This window comes from Calidris pugnax, unplaced genomic scaffold, assembly GCF_001431845.1.
Source record: "Calidris pugnax isolate Ruff unplaced genomic scaffold, ASM143184v1 scaffold434, whole genome shotgun sequence".
NCBI lineage: Eukaryota > Metazoa > Chordata > Aves > Charadriiformes > Scolopacidae > Calidris > Calidris pugnax.
In genome coordinates, this window is record NW_015091143.1 from 87791 (window position 1) to 88443 (window position 653).

The 653-nt window shown below is 55.9% G+C and overlaps 1 protein-coding gene across 1 annotated transcript in view; it reads left to right on the forward strand.

Moving 5' to 3' along the window:
* The window catches only part of LOC106897895 (flotillin-1-like), a gene marked incomplete at its 3' end in the record, with an annotated part of 11011 nt that extends 10863 nt beyond the window's left edge, over positions 1-148 (forward strand). The window contains exon 8 of the mRNA XM_014958870.1: positions 26-148. Within this exon, the coding sequence (XP_014814356.1) occupies positions 26-148 (123 nt within the window). The remainder of the gene's footprint in view (positions 1-25) is intronic.
* Between the last annotated feature and the right edge of the window lie 505 nt (positions 149-653).

Consider the following 653-nt stretch of genomic DNA (forward strand, 5'->3'; position numbering starts at 1 on the left):
CCCGCCCCCCACATCCCACCCCCAGGAGATCTACAAGGACCGGCAGAAGTTCTCGGAGCAGGTTTTCAACGTGGCCTCGTCCGACCTGGTCAACATGGGGATCAGCGTGGTCAGCTACACCCTGAAGGACATCCACGATGACCAGGTGGTACCTGGGGGGAACAGACAGGGGACAGGGTGGGGACAAGGGTGTCAACGTGGTCAGCTACACCTTGATGGATATCTATGGTGACTATGGTGGCACCAGAAAGGGGGATAGGGTGGAGATCTGGATGTCAACATGGTCCTCTACGCTGTGAAGAACATCTACAACGACCAGGGGACATTGGGAGGAGGGCAGAGAGGGGACATAGTGGGGATAAAGGTGTCAGCATGGTCAGCTACACCCTGATGGACATCCATGGTGACACCAGGAGGACAAGAGATGGGGAATACAAGAGACATGGTAGGAAAAAGGGTATCAACGTGGCTAGTTGCGCTCTGGAGGGCATCCATGATGACTTGGGGGAGAACCAGAGAGCAGACACAAGGGGATACAGCGGGGACAAGGGTGTCAACATGGTCACCTACACCCTAAAGGACATTTACAGTGGCCAGGTGGCACCAGGGACATGGGAGGGACACGGACATCACTGTGCTGAAGACATGAGGGC